The 25,574-nt window shown below is 33.6% G+C and overlaps 1 protein-coding gene across 5 annotated transcripts in view; it reads left to right on the top strand.

The window, feature by feature from the left end:
• Positions 1-25,574, top strand: part of spri (Src homology 2 domain-containing protein sprint) — a 946,527-nt gene that overhangs the window by 874,044 nt on the left and 46,909 nt on the right. For all 5 annotated transcript variants that reach the window (XM_081771977.1, XM_081771978.1, XM_081771981.1 and 2 more), the window contains 3 exons: positions 6,199-6,383; positions 14,504-14,595; positions 18,282-20,642. In XM_081771977.1, the coding sequence (XP_081628103.1) occupies positions 6,199-6,383; positions 14,504-14,595; positions 18,282-20,642 (2,638 nt within the window). The remainder of the gene's footprint in view (positions 1-6,198; positions 6,384-14,503; positions 14,596-18,281; positions 20,643-25,574) is intronic.

Below are 25,574 nucleotides of genomic sequence, written 5' to 3'. Positions count from 1 at the left end.
ATATCAACTTTTGGGTTACCCTAAGCACTGTAATGCGTTCCAAGCGCTCCAATAGAGAATCAAATCCGAGTTCTCGTGCGTCAAACCTAGTTAAACAATAGACCAGGAAGAAGAGTATTATTATTATTATTATTATTATTATTATTATTATTATTATTATTATTATTATTATTATTATTATTATTATTATTATTATTATTTTAGAAAAGTATTGATTTATTGGTATAAGCTCTTTAACATTCAATATGATATTAATTATTTTACAATTTATTATGAATAGTCAGAAAAGTAATCGTCTCATTTTTGTTCCCTTAACTTCCACTTGCATTGCATCTTGGAGGGTGAGCGTAACGTCTTTTTTCTTCTTCTTCTTTTCTCCTTCTTTCCGTCTATCTGGCGCAGTGCCCATTTCTGGGTTTTCACTTTCGTTGAACTGATATAATAAGCACGGCTCGATTAGTATTCCGCGAGGTGCACCCAACCATAAACTTTATTGAGGCAGTTCCTAATGTGTTTAATCCCTTTTAAACATGCTGTGAATTTACATTAGATTGTCTTGTAAACAGAGAGAAATAGATATTTATGTTTATGGGTAATTATTGTTTGCTAACAGCTAGAGTACATCAAGGGAGGGGAAGTATTTTTCACTGCACGTGTTGCACCCAGAAATGAATCTTAAGTTCTTTTTATGTGAATTAAGTTACTTAATCTTTGATAGATCATATATATGAGTCTCCAATAATCTTATACAAGCAACTAATAGTTCGGAGAAAAACATCACACGAAATGGTCAGTTTAACATTGAACTCATTCAGAGCCAAACAAGGAACTTTTTCTATGTAGTGTTACAAATAAGACACATACCAAGCTGAGTCACAAGTTCGTTTGTTTTGAGCTCCTCCATTAGTTTGATGTGCAGCGAATGCCAACCATCATGTAGACAGCTCCACAGTGTCGGTTTCCGTATTACACTCAAATTGAGATGGTTAAACATGGGACTCGATCAGTGGTTATTCATATAATGTTAAAACATTATTGGAAAACAGGGATGTAAGCTACAGACACTGCGAAGTAAATTAATGCTGTGGAGAGGGAGAGAACTGTGAATATTCGTACAGTCCGAAAATGTTTACGTGATTCAGGTCAGTTGGCACGAGCGTTAAGACAAACCTTGGGCTGGGAGACCATTTGTCATGAGCAAGAACCTCTTGGAGATTATAACGACCAATCCACGCACAAGTGCACGTCAATTGGCAATACAGATAGGATCGTACCAAAGCACCGTGTGTCATCATCCTCACAAACACGGAGTTTATCTAGAGACGGCTTTGATTTTCACCCCTTAAGCTTAACACCATAACAAGCCAAACGACGACTCACTCTGTGAACAATTACCTCAGAATCCTTGGACGACTGGTTTTGGCGTTGGATTGTCGTAGATAGTGAAAAGCGATATTCTGCTAGTGGTTTATCAGTGGTTAAGATCAAGCCAACTATACTACTGTCAACTGTACAAACACCGTATGCGTGGGTTTCATCGGGGTTCTCCCGTTTCTTCCCACTTTATTCATCCCTCCATTTCATTCATTTCTCATCATCACCGTAAAACTCAAAGATTTATTTACTACCGTCAACTGTACACAAGGAAAAGCTAAACGAAAAGTAACATGTTGTGCATACGGTAGAATATCGATGGTATAATGTTCTGAAAATTGTTTCTAGGCGGTCGCCCTGTAGATGGTGAAGAAATTGCCGGCCTTGATCAACAACTAGAAGGTTCTGCTTCAGATCAATAACACTTCGTTGCGGGTAGTTAATCCAGAAACTTTAGGATTGCAGGAATTGGAATGATAGGAAATCCGCATACAGCTCGGAGTCGCTCCTTCAGATCATTATTTCTTTCGCTTCTTTTCTACAAGAACAACAGTTTAGAAAAGTTGATGAAGTAGGATTTTGTTTTTCGCGAGCTTTTAACATCCAAATGTGCCGAATGGTAATGCCGTAGGATTGTGGCTGTCGTGGATTCTTAAATTTTGCAGATTTTTAGTCCTGTAAAATAAAAAATAAATAAATAAATAAATAAATAAATAAAAAAGAAATAAAAGAATAAGTAAACAGTGCGTTGATGCATTGATTATTTCATCTGATAAACATATTGAATATATATATTGTAACATTTTTAGTGAATGTTTTATCCATTTGCTTCATCTGCTCCATTAAACACAATGACTCTTCAAAATATTGCTGGTTTGTTTAAAAAAAAAAAAGTATCATGTAGAGAAAATATCAGTTCTGTATATGAATTATTTTAACATCCTAAGAAAGTGTGATTATGAATTTGCAAGTGTTGTAATGATGATGCAAGAGGTGACAGGCTTACAAACAAATGCCTGTACATAAAGAATATTAATTATATTTGTACGCGATTATAATAATGATTCAGCGTGCACATTATAATTGCTAAAAAGCAATTAGCTGTCAAACAATATAATTGAGTAAACTCTTCTAGGAAAAAAAAAATGGTGAAATAATCAGGTGAAGTTCTGGGAAATTTGTAGTCTATGTTCTGTTAACAGTATAGTTTAGTTACTTTGTTACCCTCGGAACGCCAAGATGTGCATTCCACTTCTCAACTAAATGAGATTGCTTTCCAGAAGAGAAGCAACAAGCCTTCTAGAAGGATTCATGGAATTGATATCTTTTGGTTATATATATATATAAAGTGTCCGGATCATTTTGAACTGATCTTGGCATCCCGAAAGTTGAAGGTGACTTACGTGACTTTTTTTCTTTTTGGTAATATTGTTGTGTATATACAGTGGAGTCTTTTTAATTCGAAGTCCAAAGGGGCAACAAAAAATTTCGAATTATCCAAAATTCGAATTAAGCAAAAACTCTCATTTTTAAGTAAAATCAAGGGAACAAAATACTGTAACTGTACTGTATATGAAAAACTAATTAACACGCAATGCACCTTACCTTTAAAGCGCTACGTTTTCGTAAGGAATTAGAATACGCGCCGCACTTCGTCATTGTGCATAATACATGTCAATAGATCACAAACGAATCTGCATACCTTTTTGTCACTGCTTTTAGTTCATTTAAAAGAATTGCACAAATGTTTCATTCTTACAAGTAATTTGCTATTGGAGGACAGGGTTCAAAGTCATTCACACTTCTACAGAAGGAATGGACGCATCCAAGTTATTGAGGTGGAGGAGAGATACATTCTGTCGAATTCTCTATATCGGGAAGAAGTCCAGCAGAGGTCGTATCAACAAACAAAGCTTTCCCTTTCCCACGGTCTCCTCTGGATAAAATAATAGATAAGCAAAAACCAATTGATTGCATTGTTCTATTTGCAGTCGAACACTTTAAATTTTTCCACTGTAAATACTTCGAATTATCCAAACAGGAGGTTCAAAAGTTCGATTTACCCACGATTTTTTTAGCAGTTTTTTTAAAATTGTTTTAAAGGGGAATAAACTTTTGTTCGAATTATCCAAGTTCGAATTAAAAAGAGTCCGCTGTAGTTGCAAAATGGGTGCCCAATTACCTTCGACACCAAGCTTGAAAGAGATTGCTTGTTACTCCGTTCTTAAGAACATCTATATGTTCACTTGATATGAGGGCATACCTAAAAACAATGTGATTATGTGCATGTTTGAAGCTGTGGCGTGAGTTTAATATAATGTTATGACTTATATATATTAGGACACCTTAAAGTGTGTATCTCTACAGTAGAGTACATTAAATTTTTTTGTGGTAGATTTATAGCAATGCTGATTTACGGTTTTAATTTGTTTACACTGTTTTCTCGTTCACTTAGAGACATATTCCTTTCGAAAATAAGTAGCAAAAGTTGAAACGAAACTTACCAATCATAGAGCAAAATAAAGGCATTAACAATTCCTTTAAGACAAGTAAAATCTGCCGAAATAGATAGAGAAACAACACATATGAAATGAAGGATCTTTTCATACGAAACGGTCATAGTGCTTCAATTATCTAAGTCACTACTTAGCTACTCTCAGTACTTTCCACATAGAATTAATTGATCTTCGTGGAACATTCACACAGGCTTTATCAATAGTTCACGAATTATTAATAATAGTTCAGGACTTTTATGTACTTATTATATACTGATCACACTATAGATGTTAGAATTAACAATGCTTTAGGTAGTAGCTTTTTTTAAGAATGTAATTTGGATTAGCTCCAGTATATTGAATTCAGATGCCTCCAGTCTGTTCCACAGTACTTTTGTTGATAATTTCTTCTTAGTGTTCCTGCCTTATGGCAGGTTCTGGCCCTTTTTCTTAACGCACTTAATGTCGAATGAACAGGACTGCTAGCTTGTTTACGTGTGGTTCGCGAAGATTAAGGGAAAACTGAAAATTAAGATAATAGATTGAAGGTAGACTATATATTTTAAATTAGGGATACCAAATAATTATACAAGAGCTAAAAGATTAAAAGTTAGCTTTATCGTACAGTTATATACCGGTATTTACTTTCAAAATCGAATTAAGAACCTAAATCTTTGACATTTTACTTGTTCCAAAGCTCAGAATAAACATAAAACTGATTAACAATCAATGAATTGTTACAACCTTTCTTTATATACAAATTCATCGCGGGTGAGAAAGCAAGTAGAAAGAATACTGCGAAATGATAGTTTATCATGGAAACTAATCTAGAAAGATCCAAGATTGGAAAAATTTATTTTTAACTAAACTTATTGCTGATGACTTCTGTTAATAAACAATGAACCTTGGTGTTCCATATTCATACTACATCCAAAATGGTGTCAATCGATATGACATTTCCCGGCGCCCTACTTAACTGATACGAATCAAATGGAAACTAGTAAACAACTTAACTGGTGTACGAGTTCAACTTTTTTATTGTGTTTTGGTAATTGTTAACAAAGAGAAAGAAGATAGCTCGTAAATGACTGATTTGTGATGCTACCATTCACGTGCTATTATTCTTATAAATGGCACTCAAGACGTTTGGAAGTTGCTACATACAGTTTGCCTTGCAAACGTGTCTTAAACTAAAAGGCAGGACAATCTGATTCAAAACGTTTTATTGTTGTTTTCTTCTTTCGTCATTAATTCTCTATCATAAGTTGAATGCACCAGACAAATAACCTGAAAAACTAATAGCCTCGACGGTACAGTCCTCGAGGGACTATGGCCGGACGGATGGCTTTTAGTTAGGTGATGAGTTTTCACCACATCCCCCTCACATCATTGTTCTTGTTTGTTCCTATTCCTTTGGGCTATTTCTCTAAGTAGTTCTCTAACTGCTTCAAGGCGTTTGATCAGCATCGAAAATTGAAAATCAAATAAGGGACCATGCATACTAAAGAACGTGCCAACTATCTACTAAATTAAACTCACGAATGCTTCCAATATGTCAATGCCGAAAATTTCAATGGGAACCCTCACCTTCGTCAGCGGCTTATGTACTTACATAAACACAATATTTTAATCAAATTTCATGATATGTTTCATGTATTTTGGTTTTGGGATGTTACAGATAAGCTTAACCATTCCGAAATAATGTTTCATTATGCTGAAAGTTATGAGATGTGATTTGAAACAACAATGTGAATTTATGTTTAAAGAGAAAGGTTAAAAGAAGTAACTGAAGATGGTGCGGGTTCCCATTGAAAATTTCGGCATTACTAAATATTTAGATGTGTTCCTGAATTCAATATTTATAATCATGTCAATTTAGTTTCTTCAAATGTTAAGTATCTAATGTAAACAGGAGCACCTAGTTTGCATCACCAATGTATAAAATGTATCTTAATTGAAATAAGGTTTTTCTATAAGAAAATAACCGGAAAGCACTAAAGTTACGGGAAATGCCTTTTCCAATCTCTACAAATACGTAAAGCAGTATTGTATTTTAATCCCGCACATGTAATATTGTGAGTGATTGTTAAAAAGCTGCGTCCTTATTCAATTTGTTCAATAGAAAAGATATCTTATCTTTTTTACACGTTCATTAAACTTAATATGTATGGTAATTCGCCATCATTAGTCGTAACATTTAATCTATATGTCTGTGTAACCTTTTTCTATGCCTATTTTACCATTGTCATTTAGAGTGTATTAAAGTTCGTCGTTATGAAGTATTAACTGATAGATAATATATCTTTCTTCTTTTCTTACACACACACAGAACTTTGTGGTGCGACAATCCAGTCAGACTGATACCATGGCAATTTCCGTGCGGCTTCCGGCAGGAAAAGGACCTTACATCGAACACTACCTCATTCAAGCCGTGGATGGACAGCTTAGTCTCGAGAGCTCAGAGAACTGCTTTGATAATATCCCGTCATTAATTGCTCATTACTCTCAGTGCTGGTAGGTATTGTTTTTAGTATTTTTACTTAGAATGTTTCGATTTTTAGAAATAGACTGTATTATTATTCAGACATTGAACAGTCATAGTAGTCTTGACAGGAATATAAATATACATTATAATTCTTATGTTAAAATATTTTATGTAATACACTGTAGAAGCACTTGACTTTTTGATCACCAACAAAATGCGATTTTTCCTGTTAACGCAGCTTCTGAATCCCCAGTTGTATTAACTAGTGTGATTTACACATTATTATTATTAGTCACGTGTCACGTCATGTCGCATGCCACATTGAAAAGATTCTCTGTGAGAACATTTTCTGAAATACGACTAACTTCTACACTGTCCCCGTTATTTCAGTATGAGTTTAAACACATATGAAGATAATAGTTTTTATATAAAAGAGATCAATAAACTCGGCTATCGATCTCCAATAGCGTTATGTTTATAAAACTGAATTTTAAGCCTTTCTTAATCATATTTATTTATTTATTTTTAAAAACGTCTTTCTTCAACTTAACAATCTTCCCAAAATAAATGTTCAGTATAATGACGTCTTCTATTGTTATTGTATGAATAATGGTTGTATTCATGTTAATATTTATTGACATGGTGATGACACTGACCTTGTAGATGTCTGTCAGGGCATTAATCGTGATTTTTTTTTTTTTTTTTTTTTTATGTATTTATTTATTCTTTGGTCTTGAAAATTAACTTTGGTTAAATGGGAAAGAAAATGTAGGGATTTAAGGTTATAGAACCTACCAGGTGCGTGAGAGTCTTTAATGCAGATTTTTTTCTTTCTTAAATCTTTGTGAAATAGTGTTACAGTGTTGTGTCACTACGAGAAGAATTACCTTATCAATTTTGTTGTTCTTCCTGTTGTGTAACTCTTTCCGTTGATAACCGATATCATAGTAATTATTACAAGGACATTATAACTTAATATGAAGTCTTACAAATAACAAATTAAATTACAGAAGAGAGAAATTTTGTAAGATCGTCTCAACTTTTTTACATAGATTAGCACAACCAAAACTTTTAAATCACTCGAACAAGGGGGACAGAAATAGTCTGAAAGACAAGACTAGTATAATCAACAGAGTGCTTCCACAAACCGAATGCCTAGCGTTGTTGTTTCGGTGCTTATGGTTCTGGGCTCAGTTTCCTGTGAAGACACACTTTCTTCGTGATGGTCCAGAGTGGTGAGACAGTTTTGGATTTACTTGAAGTAAGAGGGGTGACGAATTTCGATCTAGAAAATCGGGAAAAAAATTCGTTTCTTGAATCTAATGCACTGACATGCACCACATAGTAGATCACACGTCATCTGTATCATATATGTCCTTGGTAGACTTTACCACCATTGAATTAAAAATGTAATAAACAAATCTTGGGTTTGATAGTAGCTTAACCACTTGGGGTAGAAATGTGAAGCTATTGAAAGTATCTTCCAACTCAATATTAGTCGTCCTTTACCACTTAGCCATTGAAGTACATTGTTTAATACACATTCAGGTGTCCCAGTTACCTTTTCGGGTTAAGCTCAGGAAGTAATTTTAACTTAGACGCGATAAAAGAGAGTACTTAGTAGCTCTTACTTCGTCTTATAGGCTAATAGATTTACGATGTCATAGTTGGTCAGACGTCTATCCACCAACGAATTACCGGGATTCGATTCCCGTATTGGCGAGGAGGGAGTTAATCTCATGTTCCTCTGTCATTCCAAAGCTACTGTGGGACTCAGCCTGCCTCTGTAAAATGTATTCTTGGGGGTTAAAAGAGATGAAGCATGGTTCTCCACCAGAATACGTCCTGCATCCTGTATGTGCCGAAGTTAAGTTAATAGGGACCTATCTTGAATGAGGCTAATGAAATTAATTGAGGCGTTCCGGATAGTAAGGGCAAACTTAACAAAAGTTCGTGCAATCTGAACGTTCAGAAATTGCATTTCAGGTGTTCAAGTAGTAATAACCAAACTGTGCTGTTGGCAGCCCTCCTCGTGTCTATACGTATAGTTGGTAAAAATCGTTCCACTCCCTTAAAAAAAAAAAAAAAAAAAAAAAAAAAAAAAAAAAAAAAAGTTTAAAAATAAATGATCGATTTATTTGACCATTCAGAGTCCATTTTCAGGAGACAAACACTTTGTTGACTTCTTCTTTACTACCTAATCAATGTTTTTTTTTTTTTTGTTTTTTTTTTTTTTTGGCTAATTCTTCATGAGCACAACTATACTATACTTTGTATATTGTACTTATAAACAAATGAGCTCTAACGAAATAGGCGAGAGCGATATTAAGTATTGAAAATAGTAATATACCATTTTTCTTGAGGTGAAGCCCAGGTGACCTTGACAAAAGTAAATTGCAGATGTCAAACCCTTCGTAGTTTCAAGATAAAAGGTCCCACTCTCTATGTGAAAGAGTAGTACTTTTTCTTTACAATGACTGTCAAAAGTTGTTAATGCTTTCTAATAAAAAGTATTCAATATATATCAGTTACTAACTGTAACATTTTTTTTTGTGTGTGTGTGGGGGGGGAGTAGTGGGGGTAGTGCGCAAAAGGGAGAAAAGGGGAAAGTAGTTCTCGAGTAACTAGCTAGACAATAAGAGAACACTTTAAGATGGTTTTTAATTGAAAGAGAAAACATTAATCGAACAGCTCCTAACAACAGTAGTAGAGCGTGCCTAAGAATTCTTCAATGTCACAATACTAAGAAGTGACTTCAACTGTTTGACCTGACTTAGCATGAATGATAAGCTATGATAATAATAAAAGAGAAAAAACATACACTTGTCCTACTTCATGCGGCAGACATTCCTTTGTTTAATTTGTTCGAGAAGCTTGTAGTGTTTTTGTTTTTGTGAGTGGTTTAAATGGGTTAATTGATGTTCTTACACTTATAAACATTGACAAGAGAATCCACTTGGCTTGTTATATTTAACGATGATACGATGCTATCACTGGCAAGGTTGGGTGGTCTCTTAAGTGTTAATTAAACAAAATGAATTTGTATCTATGGAATGCGTTTCCTTTCAGCTGTCCAAAAACATTTCTTTTTCTTTCTCTTTAATTATTCGGCTTTCTTAGGATGTCAATTAACAGAACATAAATCAATATAAGCTTAATGAAATTCAACCAAAAAATGTATTTTTTTTCGTAATGAAATGAAATTAAATCTTTCAGATTAACGTCCCTCGATTATGTTCTTTAAGCTAAGAGGGACGACGATTAAGGCAACTGTATGATGATGGAAGAATTGGAATGAGAAAGTGGGAGGAAACAGGAATACGATGAACCGAGAAAATTCAGACACGATGTTGTCCACCACAAACTTTAAGTTCTTTTCGAATTTATCGTTTCAAGATTTTTATTTCATTATTCTATCTGAATCCTGTTTATTCCAGTTTTAGGAACTATGTCTTAACTTCAATAAATGTAAAGTCTGATCAAAGCGAAAAGTTACTACGTGTTACTGGTTTGTCTTACAATTTCGACAACATATCAGTACCTTCATCAAACATATTGTCTGGCCTCATGTAGGCTGATATAACGTATCTGATGAAGGCGTTGGTATGTTGTCGAAACTATAATAGAGGTTAGTAGTCATAATGAGCGTATGCTTTGATTAAATTTTAAGTATTCTGTAGTATGTTCATGAAAGCAAATCTTTTTCTTTCCAATACATAAAGTTGCCAAATCAAGTAGGGAAATATTCCTTTAAATTTACCGTATCAATTTATGTATAAATTTGATAGTTCTTGTGAGTACATGGTTAGAGAGGGAGACCAAATTCTATTCAGTAGAAAGTCATGTCCTTCAATCTTGCACTCAACTATAGAACTGCATAGCTGGAAAGGAACATTGACTTTAAAAAGAATAGAATAAAAAATAAATTTGTAGTGTTTCATTAATGCATTAATCATTGAGCATCTATGCATCAATGTTTGAGCTTTAACATGTTAAGTTATACAGGGTGTTTCGAAACAACACCGACAACGTTTGGAAGCTGATTCCTGACACAAAGATAAAATACAAAGTATAGACCAACCTGGGTGCACAAATGCTTCCTGTCGGAGTTATAGACTGCCGAAAATATGAAAAATTGAACTTTAAAGGTCCATAGCTCCAAAACTATGGGACATACCGTAGTCGGGTCAAGACTTCACTTAGGAACTAGTATGTGCTCTATTCAAAAATACATATTTCGGAATCCTGCAGTACTCACGCAACAATTTTTATAGGAGTAGTTTGGATACGGGCATATAAATGAAGTACTCACCAACTATCTCTATAAAAATTGTTGCGGAAGTACCACAGGATTGTGACACTTGGATATTTGGATAGGGCACATACTAGTTCCTATGTGAAGTCTTGACCTGACTGCGGTAGGTCCCATAGTTTTGGAACTATGGACCTTTAAACTTCATTTTTTTATGTTTTTGGCAGCCTATAACTCCGAAAGGAAGCATTTGTGCACCCAGTTTGGTCTATACTTTTTATGTTATTTTGGCGTTAGGAATCAACTCCCAAACGTTGTCGGTGTTGTTTTGAAACACCCTGTATAAAAGAGAAAATATTATTTGTTGCTGTGTCGTGCAGTATTATTTTACTGCCATATTTCACAAACCGTATTGTTTGTTTATTCTTGCAATTCTTTTTTCTGAACTAGGAAAAATAACGATATCGTGGAGTATTATTTTATCGCTATTTTTCTTAGTTCAGAGTAAGAGAACTGCAAAAATAAGCAAATAATAAGTTTTCCGCAATATAGGAGCAAAATAATATTTCACAACGCATCACACACATATAATTATATTTTCTCTATTATTGTTTCGCATTTGTTTCTCTTTTCTTCGAGTGTGAGTAAGTAATAGTAGTTGGTAATATATGTATTTGTATTATAGTAACTTCTACTTATTTGTAATCTTACTGTAAAGTACTATAAACAAATTGATAGTACATTGAAATGATACAAAATTTTTAGTTTACTGTTCCAAACCCTTTAGGTTAAAGTAGACGAATGATTAATAGAAGTAAGTGATTGTGAAATTAACATTTTTGTGCTCTCTCAGCACCGGAAATTGAACCACGTGCACCAAGCCACTAGATAGCGAGGAGGAATAAATTTGATAGTGTAGTTTCCAAAATTTTGCCTCTCTGTGTATTGTACAGAAATTACTAGTAGTAGCCGTCTTTCTTTCGTTCTTTTGTTCTTTCCTTTTTGCTTTCGTTTGTTGTTTGCTGTACGTTAAAATCGTAATTAATTAAAAGATCTAATACTTTTCATTTGATTGTACGTTATATGTTTGCCCAACTAAGTTTTGATTACTCAAATATTAATGCTCAAATCTAAATATATTCAAGTTCTGTTAATGATTGTACGCTTCATGTGGGTTGGTGGTAAATCTTGTTAAATATTGCACTATCGTAAAGGTGAACGGTAACAACTGTGTATAGTTTATATACCCTGTATTTATTGTTTTCATTTTGCTTAGTTAGTAAATTGTATTGGGCTTGATACGGAATAAACACTTGTGAATTTTATAGAAGTAATTACAATCTTATTTGCATTTAATAGAGCCCTTTGTCTTAATAATAAACACCGAAGCACGCTCATGTTCAGAATTATCACTGTCTATTTTCAAATAAAGACAGGCAGCGAACGTAGTGGAGAGGTGATTCTTAACTATTGAGAATTATCTTCATTCACTGACTGAGATGTTTTTATATTATAGATAATTATTATTAACTCTTAAAGCTCTAATTTCTCTACAGTACAGTAAGAGGCGAAAATTTTGGTAATTGTACTATCAATTTAGAGATAGGTTACTATCCAACAATATTATATAAATGTCTTAACAATTACATGCTCCAGTTATGAGTTACTCCTTTTTTTGGACCGTGTATTTCGCTGAACTCTCTAACAGTGTCTTGAAAAACAAAAGAGTTAAAAATATTTTATTTTCTTTTAAAAACTTTTTATTTTCTTACCCCAAGTTATCTTAGGCATTACAAAATGTAAATATTTCTTCAACTATACAAATTTTTTATGTGGTACTGCTTGTGAAAAGAAAGGTGTTTGCAAGATCGGATCTTCAGATCAGTACTTCTTTTCTTTAGGCTTTCTGCTACAATACTCTACAGTAGCACAATAGCGAAGAATACTCATATTTCATCACATGTTACTTGTACACTTTGTTTGCCTTTGCATTCTTATGCCCTGATGATTCAAAACACTGATTTGCATTACTGTTTGTTTCATCTGTTGTCATCCGTAACGGATCATTATCAAGGAATAGTTTAAAAGATTGAATTTCCATACCTGTTGGGTCCACAACAAAATTTATTCCAGGGAAATCCGTAAAAGCAAACTTTGGCGGGGCAGGGATCAATGTGCCAAATGTTAGTACTTGAATCCACATGCGAGCTGCTATCAGATCCAGACTGTCAGATTCAAAATCTGAAAAACTCTTCATTTGAGCTTGAACCAGCAGTCCCTGATTCTTCTAAAGTTCCATTGTTAATTGCCATGTCACTTAGAGCCTATCTGAGTCACTGTCCACCTCCACTTTTCTCGTAACACGATAAAAGGTAATTTTTCTTACAACAGACAATATAACACAAGTAGTACAATGTTTACAATTCATACAGCCTCTCTATTGTTGCTGAATATGCTTCTAGAATATATATAATGCTTCTAGAATAATCTAATGAAAAGATTGTGTTCCTAAAAGAACGGATTTTTTCGCGATAGAAGAAACGAACGGAATAGAAAACATTTTGAATGTCCAAGATGACTAGGGATAATACTATGGGATTAGAATATCGAACTCGAGATAAATAGGGGTAATATGTCCTTAAGTGGTTAAAAGTAGCGTTACGAATATCAAAAGAATAACCAGTATATCCGAAGAACCTGCTATATGTTATGATTATTTTAAAATCCGTTAATATTCATAAAAACTAATAGTTTCACTAAACCATATGCATGTCATGTATCTTAATTAATTAATATTTGGTATACCGATACGAATGGTAAACTTCAAACCTCGACATCAGCCATTCTTAAAAAGAATGAGAGAAAAAAGAAAGTCAGTATACTATTTTGCAAACCCCAGCTTGGATGACATGACAACATGGGAACCAAAATTATACAAGCAAAATACAGACATTTGCATACAAACCAATTCACTGTCTACTTCCAGGTTACGTTTGGCCATAATCAGATGACTCCTGTAGATTTGTTCTTCTGATTTTTTTTCTTGTTAAGAAAAATCAAGTTAAGGATGGAAATAGTAAGATATCTTGTGTCCAATTTATTAAATTCCTTTGTTTTTTATATATATAATATATGACTGTTCTTACAAAAACATCAGTAAATATTATATAACGCGTAAAAAAATAAAGTAAAATTCAAAATACTTTATGACCTAACTTGTATATTGATTATGTATATTATTTAACATTGTAGCATGAAGAGTCTAATCTGATAATCGGAATAGCTTAAGACCATATAAATATTGTGTGGTATTGTCATTGTTATGGCTATATTCTGTCAAACCCCGAGTGGTTAGGATCATCAGATCCGATATAATGAACAATAAATCCAGTGTACAGTGGACATTAACTCTCTATCTCCACTTCCCCCAAATCGTAAAAGTTATAGTATTCCGCGTTATCGTGTCTTTGTCAAGCTGTACTTGGTTCTATCACTTATCAACATCAGAATGCAGTACCTCAAAATGTCTTATTACGGAACTTAAGAAGATTTTAATTTTTATCTCATACTTTTATTTTATCGAAAATGTTCTTTGTAGAAATATTGCTTTTGAACATCCATCAATTCAAATATAATTCTATTAAAATTCGTATTCAAGTTTTGAAATATTTCATTGATGTGGTGACAAATCTTATGCTTTGATGTTTGATGTGTTTTAAGCTTCAGGTATAGTACTACTATAGTCTTCAAATATGGAATGTTACCTAACCGAGTTAAGAATTAAATTGATAAGGTATTGAAAGGAAAGAGAAAAAAGAATGCATTTTATATTTCTTTATATGTACGTACATTTTACAGTTGAATTTAATTAACTTTTATTCTTTCCTGTCTTTGTAGTGATGAACTTCCTGTGCAGCTCACCTTGCCTCGAGCCATTCAGGAAGCCAAGACTCGTCAGCAGTTAGCATCTTTAGCCTTGTTAGGGCAAGGTACGCTAGACGCATAATTTAAGCACAAGGTTTCAGTACTCTTTATACTGCATATGTTATTAGCAAGACGTAGGTGTTATTTGATAGTTTTCTTTATGTGAAGAGATAACAAACATTCCAGAAATAATGAATCAAATAGATTTAGACCATTCATGTTTATTAGATACAAAATCTTTACATTGAGTTGCAAAACCATATGAAATTAAGGCATTACCTCTCGATGTAGAGGGTTTCTAGTGAGTGTTCTTGCAACTATCTCTGCCTTCTTTTATGGACCTTTGTTCTCCACTGCCTGTCGTATACTTTTCAGTTGTGCTTTCCTCTGCCTTCCTATAACCTTTGCTTCATATACCTGTTTTATTCTCCTTTCTTTCATTCTTATTAAGTGACCACAACATTTCAATTGTATTTTCTGTATTTCATCTTCTAATGGAGTTATTTTTAGTGTTTCTTTTATTTTGAAATTTCTTACTTTCTCTCTTCTGATTTGACCTATAATTTTTGTCAAAAATCTTATCTCTGTTACCTGTAATTTCTTTTGTTGGTTTGTCTATTAAATCCAGGATTCACAACATTGTATGGATAATGATCAAGGTCAAAAGTATTAATAGTATTTATTGTAATTTACTGCACTAGATTTATGTGATATTCAAAGGAAGAAATACAGTGCCTTAATATTCAGTAAAAAGCTCACTGAACTGGGATAGTATGTTCCAAGCGAGATTTAAAGCAGGGTGCAAAATTTCAAAATCAGACGCACTCGCCAATCCTAAAATGATGGTAGCCAGTATCTCACGTATAAATTATGGGAGCCTCCCTGTGGCCTTTGGTTTGATAAAGAGAGAGAGAGTTTACATCAGGGCATACATTTTCAAAACCAGATAATTAGATTCAGGACAATCAATTTTGAATTGGACAATTCATATACATGTTAAAAAATATCTTACCTTAAGACTTCATGTTTGTGTAACGCTCTCTCTTTGCACTGAAGTACCAGTTGTCGATTGCAGTTTTCCGATGAAAGTCCTTAAGTGAAGACCATTAATGGAAATTGTCAGAAAATCATCCAGTGTGCGTTAGTCTTCGGTGAATTCCTGTAGGCAGTCTTAACTCTGTTGAAACTGCTGAAGTCTCTCGCACATGAAGCAGTACTTACAGGTAAAACTACACAAAATGTGACAAATGAAAGCAAATTTGGGAATCCCGTAATGAAAAGAGGGATGAATTACAACGTTGTGACGACTTCACTTTCCATGTCCGTTGTGAAGACTTCACATTCCGTGTTTTCTCTCACTCAGTGACAACTATTTTCGTGCCAAACAGAAACTGCGCAGCCCTGTGAGTTTAAGCAAAAACCATCCCTCTGAACACTGGTCGCCAGCTGTCTAGTCGCCAATGGCTACCTGGCGACTGGGAATTTTGCGCCCTGTTTAAAGATATATTTTTATAAGAGAAGAAAGGAGTTACAAACATCCTTCGCTACATACCAAAGAGAATAACTAGAATTTACCTCAAGATACCTATACAATGATCCTTATACAATGTTAACTAGAAAGAAGGCATGACCTTCAAAAGTCAGTCCAATATTTTGGGAATGAGACATTTTAGGGTTCACCAAAATTAAGGGAGAGTGAGAGGGATCAATATTCAGTCTTGAAGAAGAAAAAAAATGAATAACATTCGTCTAATACAATGCCCATTAGAAAGAATTATTTTCATATATATATATATATACAGCAAAATTAAATCTTAATCTTTTTTCTAATAACTTAATTCATTAACTTTTATTAGTACTTTAATATATTATATACTGCTTGTTACAAAATGAGTCATTATTTGCAAATTTGTGTTGTGTATACATAGATTCTGTAAAGAAGTGTAATCTGTATTCTACTATGATATCTCAGAAATGTACGCTTGTTTCTAATCTTGGATATTAGGAACATTAGACACAAATATAATAGCCTTTAATAATCTAAATGTTACTAATAATTGCAAGAGTTATGTTGTTTTTAAGTTACAAACAATGTGGTTTTGCCGGATTTTATGTCGAAAAAGTAGAAAAAATTTTGTCGGCAGTTTTTAAAAAACTTAGTATTTTATTATTACAAAGTTTATAGTTCTATCCTATTACAGTATACATAAAACTTTCCTCTAAACATTTCGTATTAAGTAAGTATATACTTACCTATAATAGGTATAGGAGAGACGACATTTACATTAATCAATTGATCAACATATATCAAAAAGATGCAACATATACCGATAAGAAACTATTCAAAATATTACCCGCTAGAATAAAAGACGAAAAAATATATTCTTTAATTCAAGAAATTACTGACGTTCTAGAATGAAAAAAGAAAAAAAAAGCTGCTTTTTATAGTCTTGGTGAGTTTTTGTAATTTTGTCTGTATTTAAAATGTAATTAGTTAATAATTATGTCATCACCATTACAACTTGGATACAATAAATTGAACTGAACTAAATTAGAAACACACACATTCCTGGGATATCGTAACCATATATAATACGGTGTAAGTATCTAATATTACTAATTGAGAAATAGTATATCAAAAGAAGGCATTCGAGAAATGAATCAACCATGATTAAAAAGGATCATGTTTCATTATGTTTAAATGGCATATATATATATATATATATATAATATACTCTCCTTTTAACTGTGACCGATGCCAATGTATCTTAAGACCAATTACAGTACATATAAATATTAAAGCAGTAGTCAGATTTAAATTCGATTAAAACTACTCGCTGAGCAAAACTATACTTTTATTGTAAAAATTAATAACGTGTAGCAGTTTCGCCAACTATCCACTTGACTTCATCAGACACTATCTTATCACGTGTCAGACACTATGTAACACAACTAGATAGTTGGCGGAACTGTTAAGCGTTGTTAATTTTTATAATAAACGTATCGTTTTGCTCAGAGAGTAGTTTTAATCGGATGTAAGTCTACTAAAGCAAAGCTTGTACATGGAAAATATTACAGCCCCGATTTGTTTACCATGTATTAACGTAAAATTTTGTATGGTTATAAGTTCACTTCCGTTCCCTTCATGGGAACGCTTTTAATGAGCTTGAAAACTAAATTCTTATTTCTTCGCTGTGTCAGACGGTAATATTTTATCAAAAATGTATTTAACCTAGGTACAAACATATAAATAAGAAATAGATCGTATTGCAAATTTTGAAGATATAATTGAAATGAAGAAATATTTGTCTCGATAGAGAACTTTTAACCATATATATATAAAATATTACGCTTGTGGACAGAGAATGAAAATCCAGATGAATTCTTTGATAAGTATTTCTGATATCTTCAACTGTGATATTTTCCGTAAGTAGAAGCTTTACTTTGTATATAATTAAATATAGGAATTTTCAAATAAATATACTTGAAGGAGATTTGCTGCTGCCAGGAGTCAATCAGAAGAAAGATGTCTTAGCTGGTGTATGTATATAAGATTGTACAGTTATCCTGTAATTCATAGTGTCTGATGAAGCCAAAAAGTTAGTTGGTGAAACTGTAACACGTATTTAATTTTTAATGAAAATATAATGGTTTTGCTCAGCAAATAATTAGTGTGTATTTAATGATATCTTCAATATTTGTTTAATTGTTCAAACTAACATTTATTTATTTATTTATTTTTCACTTGCAGAGTTCTGGAGATATCCGATGGCAAATCCTCGACCAGAGCGTACTCGCTCAGACAATGGCGTTCAACAAAAGACAACGGAGACACCAATGAGCCTAGCAGAAGGACAAACTCCACCAAGCAGCCAATCGAGTCTCAGCAGCTTTGGTAGTAATGGCAACAATAACAATAACAATAATAATAACAACAATGGAACCTTGGGCACCTTTAAGTCAGGTCAGACTCGAACTCCAACTTCAGAGTCTGGTGATCCAATAGTTCTCAATTTGTCACCACTGACGGACACAAATTTATCAACTTTCAACAGTAGCCCATCTGAAAAGGGGAGCAACAGCTTGGGAGAAAATACTGCCAAAATTAGTCCACCCAGTTCACTAAATTTAACCAGTACTCCAATGAGCACTGCCGCTAGTACCCCAACAGGTGTACCTACTCGCGTTGGGAGACCAACACCGCCAAATACTTTGAATCTTCTATCAACATCTGCTGGAAATAGCCCATTGTCACCAACAGGAGGCGGTATGCTTGTGGGTTTTAATAAAGGTAAAACTCAAACACCGCCCCCGCCTCCGCCAAGGTGGGCAAAACCATCTCTCACAACGCTTTCCGGGCAGAATTTTACCGTGACCACAACAGTAACTTTTAGTGTGAACCAACTGAATGGTACTATGAACTTTGATCCGAAAAACCCGAGCAACCAGTCACCACATGTCGAGGTTTCTTGTGTTCAGATCACACCCAAGAGATCTGAGTGTAGTTTGTTGTCTCCAGACGGAAGCAGTACCATAACTGATCGGCTTCGTGTGCAGATGACTCCCGTTGGTACACCAAACAGCGAGAATAAAGTAGGAACACCCACACAAAATGGACAGAACAACCGGAAACCGGTAGTCACTCGTCGGGAGAAACGAGCCAAAAACAAAGAATCGTATCACTATCAAGAATCAGATATTCTGGATTCTCCAACAGTGTATTACCGAAGTTCCATTGCGGATAAAATAAGTGATTATGAGGACATTTGGGGACCGTCTCCACGTGAAACCCCTGAAAAGGCAGCCACTCCGGAGTTGCTAACTTTTAAACCAAAAACGGAATCTCCAGAAGATAAAGAGGCTCGAGAACTAGGGAAAAGACCAGATCTTTTGGAGCGGCTTGGGAATGTATCTACAACCAGTACCATGAAAGGCAGCAGTTCGACGTCACTCAACAAAGAACATGATAGAAATAAACTGGGATTAGTGATTAGCCCTGTGTCTCCAGATCCCCCTTCGGACCCCAGTGAGCCTAAACATGATAGTCCTTTCTATGCTGAGCCAGCGGACGCAATTAAACAAGTTTCGAAAGATAATTTTTCTTCAAATCAACAAGAATCATTAGTTGCACGACGTCGACCGAAAAGAGCCGATCTTACCAGTTTCCATCAGCAGCGTCTTGCAAGTCATAGACATTCAGATCCAACATTGCAATGGCAGACAAATTTACAAATCAAGAAAGACTTTTCAGGTTTAGAGCGAATAGACTCAACTGACGAGCTGCATGCTTTCTCAAGTAGTGTAGATAACTTGGCGCTTTTACGTTCCACAAATAATCATCGTATCATTCCCGAAGCTACCCCGAATTCTCGTCCCTTGGAGAAAAAGCTTTTGCCACGTGGTAAACCAGTTCAGCCTCCTAAAGTGAATCAACAACAGTCATCTGGGAAAAAGGTACCTGGGAAATCATTTAATGACACATCATGGGCAGTGGATTCTAGTTGGGAGTTCATTGGGAATGATGAGGACTCTGGTGTTGGAACATCAACGCGGGAAAGGCGGTTCCCCACATTAGAGCAGCAAACGTGTATGGACAGTGAACAAAGCACTGTGAAGTGTCTGACAGTGCAAGACTTGATCGTAGAGAAATGCCCTGAGCTACAACTTCCGGAAGTGATTATCCCAACCATCAGTGAAGGTCGCATCAAAGATCAGACCCCTTGTAGTGGTGGTGGCGGATCCAGAATCTCAGCATACGACAATGTTGAAGGGCGTCCCGGTGGTGATTCTCAACAGCAGCAACAAACGAATTCTCAAATTAGCGACGATGATGCCCAAACTGTGTTCTCCGAACCGTGGGATAGCTCGCGATGGGAACACTTGCTGTCCACTCCCGGCAATAACTCGTCAGCCACAGAAAAGGAAGATGGGGAAGAGTTTGACCATGCGCGAGTTACCACACCCGATCGACTTGTTAGCGATACGGATTCAGTGGTACAAGTGAATGGCGCTCCGCTTGTCACAGATGATGATACTACATCGGTATCAGAAATGCCCAGTCTATCCGTATGCAGGACAAAAAGTTTCAAGGAAAGGCTCGACCCTTTGTTATGTAAGTATTAGTACTTCTTAAAATTTACTCATTTATTTCATATAACGTTCCGTAAAGTTTTTTTTTTATTTTTTATTTTTTTTTAAAAAGGCATTTTGTTTTAAAAGAGGAAACGATAAGTTAATATTGATTTTAATATATGTAATCCAGGTATAATTAATAAGATACGATAGCTAGCAAAACTACATCTCAATATTAAAAATTACTACAGAAGAGTATCAAATATTCGCAATTTAATGCCAAGAGTGAATAATAATCTCGGAGGTCAGAATCCGAATTTATTTATTCGAAATAATGGCTGAACGTGTTAAGTCAATCTCATCAGAAGATAAGATGTAAAGTATATGATCTGGCTTCTCGACACATTGAATCGAAGAGCAAGAGAAACTGAGATATCAGAAAATTTAATAAATAGTTTGACATACCCTACCACATTGTTCTATTAATCTTTGGAACTGTTCGATCATTTTACTTAACGTAGCAAGAGCTCTATACTGTACAAAGTAATATCCAAACTGGTAAATGCAGTCTGCAAAAAGGAAATCTAATGCTGAAACTACTTTTGGTAGCCGTTATACAATTCCTTAATATTCAGATTCTTTTATTCTTGTATTCGATTATAAATACCTTAAATAACATATTTATATAAAGCAGGGCATTCAAAATATGAACATATATTGACAAGGCAACAGTACTTAGAAAGTTACCATATGTCTCGACTGTTTTCACCAATAACTAAAGTTACTTTTTTAATATCATCTTTCTGAAATAAATCAACAATAAATTTTAAAATTTCAACATTTGCAACTTGAATTTCCAGAGTTAATTATTTTTTACAATAATAAGTCTTTTATTTTTGTACCTAATTATTTGATAGTTTAATAGAATTTAAGCATAATTTCTGAAATTTTAGTATTTTATGTGAATTTTAACAAATGTGAAATCGAATAAGATCTACATATGTTCATCGAATTCAAATATCGCGCTTGTATCTGCAGCATAATAAACCTGCTGCTGATTGGTCACAACAAAGAAAAATTAGGGCAGGAAGGTGATTGTAATTAAATTCTGATTTTTCATGTTTAGATTTCTTATACGACTTTTATGGTTTTAAGCCGACTATCAAAGCTGCTAGTCTACATTTACTCTAAAATTTCGTTTAAAACTATTATTATGATTATAAATAAAACTATTTGCACATTTTACATGCAGATCTATTAGAGATAGGAATTGTAGGTGCAAAATTTTGGTTTAAAAAAAAAGGCAAAAATTTTTGGAAAAAAAGGAAAGGTTCAAATTTCAAATAAAAATATTCATACAAACTATACCAAAACTAATTCCATAATATATAAGGACTTAAAAAGTCTGCATAAAACAAGTCCCAGAATGCAATTTACAAGTCCACAAAATTGGCAAAACATAACATTTTTTCATTTTTATTTTATTTATTTATTTATTTATTTATTTATTTATTTATTTATTTATTTATTTATTTTTCATTAAGGTTGCATCTCCGGTCACTAAGAAAATAGTTGATCCTCAGGTTACGAACTTAATCCCTTGCGTAACACTGTATGTGAACCTAAATTATTTATTTGCAGTGAAATTAATGTGTATATATATAATTAACCCGTTCTAGCCACAGAAACTTGATACTGTATGTATTTTTTTCTTTTTTTACATTTTTAAGTGTTTTTTTTATAAAGAATATAGAATGAAAATAACATTTTCCTTATTATAGATAAATAAGAAACACTAAATTAAACAAAATAGTGGGTTAGGAAGGCTAAGAATTACAAAACGTGCAAGAAAGAACAAGAAACTTATTTATTCGCGAACCGATTAGTTCGTAATCCAGGGGTCCACTGTATTTGTGTGTAGAAAAGTGCTCAACAACATCGATTGGTTATAGCTGTGATTGGGCATTTGATAGTTACTTTCTCTCTTTACTTCCTATTCAGTTTTGCCTAATGGGACCTCATTGAAACGAAGGTGAAGTGATGGTGCACACGGTTGGTGTTCCTTGTTTAATTATTATATGTTAGAGAAGTAATTGCTATTATAATTTTTAGTGTAAGAAAGAAAACAAGGCTGGCAGCTCTGGTTCAAGTATGGCGACGTCCATGAACGTATTAAACGAGTGCTAAAGCAGAGAACCCGATTCGTTTTGACTGAAACGATTACGTGTCGATTGGCCCAATAACCTTTATATTATAGCAACAAAATGCGGTAAAGTGGCCAAAAAATGTTTAGAATAGTGCTTAAAAAAAAAATAATAATAATAAAGGTGATGCCATCAAGAAAAAGTGCAAATAGATGCTTGCATTGAAAAAATTGCAAAAGGCGCAACAAAAACACAGTTTGGAGTGTTTATTTAATATTTTCTTCCTAAGACAAGGTAATTTAGGCATTTTAGTAGTAAAACAAAATTAAGATTCAGTCTAAAACTTCTAACTCGAATAATTATATTTAAAATCTCATATTTTATTCGGTTTAAAAATGGGTTAAACATTCACAATTCGATTTGTTTTCAAATTTCGAACAAGTTATGCATAAAATCCAGGGGAAAAAAAAAAACTTGTAAGCAAGAGAATACGTAAATCGATCTTTTCAACGTTTTTGTTTTAGAGTATTTGGCCTAGTACACGCTCCCCGGCATCACGATCTCTGGGATTTAACATATTCAATAACAATAAAATGAAATAAATTAGATACATGTAATATGTGTTCAGCTAATAGATGATAGAAAAGAACCATTAAAGAATTAGTAATTGCGTGAGTGATAGGATAATAAACATGAAAAGAAATCCTCGAAAGTACAGAAAATATGCGAAATTAGGATAAATATACTTTATCAATAATTTGTCAACACAGGTAATTTACACTATGCGTTCCTGTTGCTTACTTTCTGTATAAATTTTATACTTTCCAGTAAATTCTATTTTATACTCCTAACGTTAGTGAGACAGTGTATAGTCGTCATAACATTATTTAAATCCAAGCTACATAAAATCAGGTTATCATCAAGATTGAACAGGCGCTGTTTTCGTAATCTTAACTCAGCGGAAAATTCGACGAATAAAAATAACCAGTATGTGATGTAGTTTTTAGCATTTATTTAAGCTATTTAAATTTAAGCTAAAATAATTTCTTGAGTCGAGACTTAAAATACGCAATGTTGCTAGAACTATTTTGTACTTATTAGAACTTCATTGACAAGATAACTTCAGCTACAATGTTTCTCTGCATTGCTCTTTCCCCTTTGAGTCGATTCCTTTTTATATCCTATAGAATTCCTCTATTGCTTTTACTCCAGTTTTTATCCACCGTGAGCAAGGATTTAAGGAAGGACTGAAAGTTTAATAGTGGAAGGACTACTCAGGAATTAAAATCTGGTATATACAACTGTGTACTTATATTTCGAGCAACAACATGAGAGTTTTATAAAATACAAAACTCTGCAAGTTTATAGGGGGGAAAAACTGTGTAACTCGATATTTGCCAACCACATGGTTTGCATTGCAGGATGTTTTTTTTTAATTTCTCTGTAAATAAATCTAGTTTTGCATTTGTTAGTCGTAGATTATCTGCTTTCCACTAAACTTTATTGAGATCTTACAGATCAGCCTGTATCCAAAAATAAATTTGTGAAAGTCAGCAGACTTAAAAGAACATACATTAAAAAATTGACATTGCACTTATTGACTTCTTTTTTCTATACAGGTGAACTAATCCCACTCCACTTTGAATTCTCTGAACTTGGCATTGTGACAGTAGGCAATCATTTATAAGTTGTGTCACTAGTAGGAATATGTGTGTGTCACCATTAGAAGTAGAAAAACAAGAATAGATACAATTTGCTGTTTAATATGTATTTTTTCATATATGATACATAAAAATTAGTACATTTCAGCAGAATAAGAACTACCAGTTATTGATGGCAACAAGACATACTTTTTAGCGTAATAAAAATTAGCTTTTTTTTTCGGTTCTTCTTGAAAACTACGCTTAAAAATTTTACTTTCAAGCAAACGTGTCATGTTAAGCTCGGTGTCATCTATTGATTGCTATATTCTTCATCATTGAGCAGTTTTATAGGTAAATAAAACTTAGAAGTTAATCGTACTTTAGGACTGTATCTGATTAATCATATTGTCTTCTTCCTATTCTTATAATGAAATCTTGATGAGAAACTACTACTGAAAACTTCAGCAGTAGTTTTAAATAGGTGATGTGGTTACGGTAGAGCATCATTCATTTAGGTTCACAGAAAAATTAGTTTTTTCTCGATTTTTTTCAAAAACTATACACACACACACATGATGATTTTGCACATTGATCCATATCATTTTATTCAGCTCAATGGGATCTGTTGATAATACTTTACTTTTATTATCTTATAATTTATGCAACCACTAATTTCTTAATCTATTTAATAACTGATCTTGTTGACATACTTGTTTTATCATTTTGTCTCTCATTTTCGAGATCATGATATCGGTAAATGTATACTAGGTCAGATACTCTCAATTCAGTAATGAAGGGATCATTTCATTGTCAAACAATTAGTTTAAAAAAAAAAATCTTAATGTTTTAGTACAAGTTTTTTTTTCTGATTTTTAGTGTAAATATTATATCGCTGTTGTAAATATTTTGCTCTCCTACTAGTGCCTTCTTCAGATTTATAAATAGTATAGGACTGAAAGAATTCATAAATGTTACAATTTACGAAGTGTTCCAAAATAGTGTTGATGCTCCGTAAATACTAATAATAGCAAGTATAAAGATCACATATTTTAAGGTATAAATGTTCAAAATGATCGCCACGCTATATTTCTAGAACAAATTGTCAAACAGCAGATACGGTTTACATGGGAAGAAAAGGACAGGACAGGTAGTACCAACCACATTTCTCATGTCATCCTGTCATGC

The sequence above is a fragment of the Thermobia domestica genome, chromosome 9, assembly GCF_964235325.1.
Source record: "Thermobia domestica chromosome 9, izTheDome1.hap1.1, whole genome shotgun sequence".
NCBI lineage: Eukaryota > Metazoa > Arthropoda > Insecta > Zygentoma > Lepismatidae > Thermobia > Thermobia domestica.
The sequence above is the reverse complement of the archived record's forward strand: the minus strand, read 5'-3'. Positions and strand labels throughout refer to the sequence as shown.